This window comes from Ipomoea nil, unplaced genomic scaffold (genome assembly GCF_001879475.1).
Source record: "Ipomoea nil cultivar Tokyo-kokei standard unplaced genomic scaffold, Asagao_1.1 scaffold0019, whole genome shotgun sequence".
Classification (NCBI taxonomy): domain Eukaryota; kingdom Viridiplantae; phylum Streptophyta; class Magnoliopsida; order Solanales; family Convolvulaceae; genus Ipomoea; species Ipomoea nil.
Window position 1 is genome coordinate 811,813 of NW_017616447.1, and position 4,787 is coordinate 816,599.

At 34.7% G+C, this 4,787-nt stretch overlaps 1 protein-coding gene across 1 annotated transcript; it reads right to left on the bottom strand.

The window, feature by feature from the left end:
* Positions 1-993: 993 nt before the first annotated feature.
* LOC109170109 (protein FAR1-RELATED SEQUENCE 5-like) lies at positions 994-4,307 on the bottom strand. The gene is made up of 7 exons (XM_019319454.1): positions 4,223-4,307; positions 4,026-4,121; positions 3,788-3,859; positions 3,619-3,690; positions 2,385-3,456; positions 1,971-2,074; positions 994-1,865 (listed from the first exon to the last, which is right to left on the bottom strand). Exons 1-7 carry the CDS (start codon positions 4,305-4,307, stop codon positions 994-996), a joined length of 2,373 nt encoding a protein of 790 aa, XP_019174999.1.
* Positions 4,308-4,787: the final 480 nt, after the last annotated feature.

Below are 4,787 nucleotides of genomic sequence, written 5' to 3' on the forward strand. Positions count from 1 at the left end.
CAGCTAACAAGATTGACTGTGGTTTGTACGCAATGAGACATATGGAAACCTACATTGGGGATCAGAACTGGAAATGTGGGTTTGTTCCAAAGAAACAGGATCAAAATGTATGTACATATAATACTTTACATATTTGTACTACTCAAATTCTCTGACACAAAACATAGTTAACTGATGTGTACCAACAAAATGCAGGATCTCTACTTGATGTCTCTACGAGCAACATATGCAGCCAGAATTATCATGATGCCAACCAATCAGTACAAAGCAAAAGTCCTGAAGAACGCCAAGACAGCGTTTGAAAGCAACAAATAGATCACTATGATAAATGGAACAGCTACGAAAATGTGAATGTTTGTTTTTTATATGACAATATTTTTGGGTACAAAATGACATATTCCATTGATATTTTGGGTAGATTATCATCTTGTTTACAATTTTTGTTGACTGAAAGACGATGTTGTTTGGTTGTAAAGTTTGCTCACTGAACACACTGATGGTTCTTAACTTCAAGCTTTTTGGTTAATCAAGTATAATGATGCAATTCCATATAAATGTTTTTAGTTTCAGTTTATTAGACGTACACTTTCAGTTCGTATCCTATACATTATCAGTTCATTACACTTATAGTTTCATTTACTAAGATATGAAAATATTAAAGATATTATATTCAGTTTCATTTTGCATAAACTAAAGTATCATTTATTATACACTACAGTATCAGTTTATTATATTTATAGTTACATTATAATTTATATGAAAATGTGAGAGACATACTGTTTAGTTTCATTCTTCATACACTGTGGTATCATTCTATATACACTACAGTATCATTTAAAAATATCTAGGAATTCATTTAAAAACATAAAAAATAATATGTCAAACATGCAGCAGACTTTCATACTGCAAAAAACTATGCTACCATGACAACACACATACTATCTAATATCTAAACCAATCCAATCCAATATTACAATGATTGTAATTGACCTATCAACTAGATTTAACCAAACCTAACTCGTGACTGCCGCTAGAGGGGTGAACAAAATAACCACTGCCAACAATATTAGCAACAACTCCTTCAACAGATGCCTGCACTGCAGCCTTTGTACTCATTTCAGCAACCTTGACACCCAACTTCCGCCCTCTCACTTGGTTATACTTTTTTTCAATTGTGCTAATATGCCTCCTATTGTGTTCACCTTTCGCCCTATTACGTGCTGGATTTTGAATTACACCAGCTATCCGTTCTTCACCATCTTCAATGACAATAGGACCAATATCACCTTCAACCTTCCTCCTAGCATCCTCAAAAGCATTTTCACACACTTCCCGAGCCTTGCAATTTGCTTGGCTGGATAAAACTAACTGCTGAAACTTCCTACCCATTTGAATAACCCAAACAGATGACGCAATGCTAAGAATATTCAAGGAACTATCACTGCTTATTATTCTATCTTCAATACCCTTTTTGGCCCATCTTTTGATAATGTACTTATCTGGTATTGCTGCAACACAGTGGACATTAAAAATGCGTAAAGAATGTGAGCATAAAATACCCATCTCTGAAAACAACATACAGCTACAAGATATATCCAAATCATTCACTTTGAAACACACTTCATGACGAATGAGATCAACGTCAGGACGCCACACATGATACTTTATCTCATTACCACTTCCCCCAACAGATTCTTGATGGCATGAAGTCCCTTTCAAAAACTGTTCCTCAAAAAGATAATATATCTCAATAGTGTATATGTCCCTAGCATGTGAAAGGAGCTTCACATGATTCATCACCATAGGTGCCAACCCTTGTGAACAACGCACATTTTCACCGTTTTCCCTACTTCTCCACTCAGAAACTACACTAACAAATGAATTATAAAAATCACACAACCCAGCTGTTTTTGATAATCTTCTAGATATTGAATGATTCGTAGACTCGCTCCTTTGAGATGATAAAATACCATCAGAGAAATATTCTTTACTAAATGCAGGACACCATTTCTCCCTAATAGAATATAGCTTATTTAACCAAACATTTTGATGGCACCCATATTCTGTCATCATCCTGAAAAAAATATAAAGAAAAAAAAACATGAATTTAAACCTATACTGTATATTTCTAAGTTGATGATCATATTTCTAAGTAGAGGGGGTATAGGGAATGCCGAATAAATCCAGCTGAGCTCTACAAACAAATACAATCATCAACTGTTAATCACTGACACAGTATCATTTGATCAAATAAGCAGTATCATTTCATACAACCTATAATATCATTTAATAGCTAAGGTACTATCAATCAACAAACAGAACACAAATTCACCAGAATATAAAACACTAACATAATATCATTGTGAAAAAATCAGTAAAAATACCTGGTCCAATAAAACTCAAATTCAGCTTCGGTGTCAGTGTACTTCAAAAGAAAATTGAAAAGCTCTAAGAAACCTTTTTTATTTCTCAGACTTTTTATGTGCTTCTTCGAATTCTCCCCAATGTGCCATATACAAAGCCTATGATTTGAATTCGAAAATACTTGTGCGATTCCAGCAGCCATGGCAGCACACTGATCAGTCATTATTGTTTGAGGATGCTTACCACCCATTGATCGTACAAATACTTTGAACAACCAAACAAACGACTCTATCCTCTCATTGAGTAAAAACCCACAACCAAACATCACATTCATGCAATGATGATTCATGCCTACAAAAGGGGCACATATCATATCATATCTATTTGTACGGTATGTTGTATCGTGTACAACTAAATCACCAAACAAATCATAATCAGCCTTCATTTGACCATCCCTCCAGAAAAAGTTACACAGCCGTGCATCCTCATCAAGTTCAAATTCAAAATAGAAATCAGATTCATCCATTTGTCTCCTTCTAAATATCTCAATCAAGCTATTAGAATCAGTGTCATCTAAATGCTTTGCCGAATCTAAAGATATCATGTTATACGCATCCCTAGGAGTAAATCCAACAAACGGTGACCCCCCTGACTGGCATTTTAAGAAGCGAATACCATCCGATAAGGGGACCCCACTCCTCTTCATGTTTTTTAAACATGTCAGCTGATTCTCAGACACTTTCCTATGCGATCTAAGCATATAACTTGATGAAGCCGGACACAGTTCATGGTTATGCTCCTTCACATGTTTAGTAATAACCCATTTCCCATTTGAATCTATATCAAATTGACACATTGCATTACATCCAGACCTAGTAACTATCTTTGAGTAACACTTATTAGGATTGTCTGGTATTATTCTAAAACCAGACTTAGAATAACAACACACTTTCGTCTTCAAAATCCGAGTGCCAGTAACATAATATTGTTTGCCCTTTCTACCACTAAATCCCATACGAAACGCATAATCATTGTATTTACCAAATGCATCTTCTATTGATCCAACAGACAGTCCCAACAATTCTTCATTATCTGTGATTTTATTAAAACATCCCTTTAACATTTCTACTGAAACTATATATATTACATTAGCATTCTACTAACACTATTGTCCATTAAACATGAAACTGGCTACCATGGTTTTAAAAACACAACAAATTCAAAATCAGTTAAGAATAGAACTAAACATGTAACCTGGAATAGCTGACTCTTCAACAATAACATGTTCAGATGTACCATCAACAGCAATCGAATTGTCAAAATCATCTGCAACCAAATAAAATATAAACTGACACTTCAGGTCACTAAAACCGACACTATATTGTTCAATAACCGAAACTACAGCGATATCAGCATGAAGCACCTGGAATAGCTGACTCTTCAACAATAACATGTTCAGATGTACCATCAACAGCAATCGAATTGTCAAAATCATCTGCAACCAAATAAAATATAAACTGACACTTCAGGTCACTAAAACCGACACTATATTGTTCAACAACCGAAACTACAGCGATATCAGCATGAAGTTGCGTAACATGGTCCTGAATAATATATAACTCAAATAAGAACATGAACAATAACATTAATGCATTTAATACCTGGAATATACTCATTATCGTCGACAAAATTTGTACACGGAACATCGAACGCAATCGGCGAAATACATTCACCGGCGACCGGAATATCATCTTTACCTGCAACAAAAAAAAAAAAAAAAACATAACATATCTACCAATTACACTCAAACAAAAACAACACCACACAAGACTGTAATACATAGTATAATGATATACACCTACAAATACTGAACTGTTCTCATCAACGATCATTGAATTCGAATCAATCTCCTCAATCCTGTTTGTAACTACTATTTCATTCATATTTCCGATCATAGAAAACAATACAATAATTCGACTGATGCTAAAACTATATCAATTCGACGAATCGAATCAGGAACAGATCGAAGAATCATAAGAAAAAGAAAGGAAAAAGGAAAGAACGGCAAATCTAATAAAAGGAAAGAAATACGACTTCAAAATAGGAAAATAACGACGACTGATAGAAATTAGCCGTCCGGAAACAATTAACGGCGACGTCTGAACCGCACCCTAATTAATGGTAAACGGCGTCGTTTCATACCCTCGGTGCATAATGGATTATGCACCGCAGTGCATAATATAATTTGCCAGGAAATTAATGTTAGTCAAAATTGGGATTAAATTTGGCTAAAATGGAATGGGCATTTAATGAAATGGTGGATACACTATGGATTTTTAAATATTGGGTTGTTATCAAATTGGGTGTTCTACCATCAAGATATCATTTATTGGACTGCTTTCTCCAAAATTGGACTGCTACGG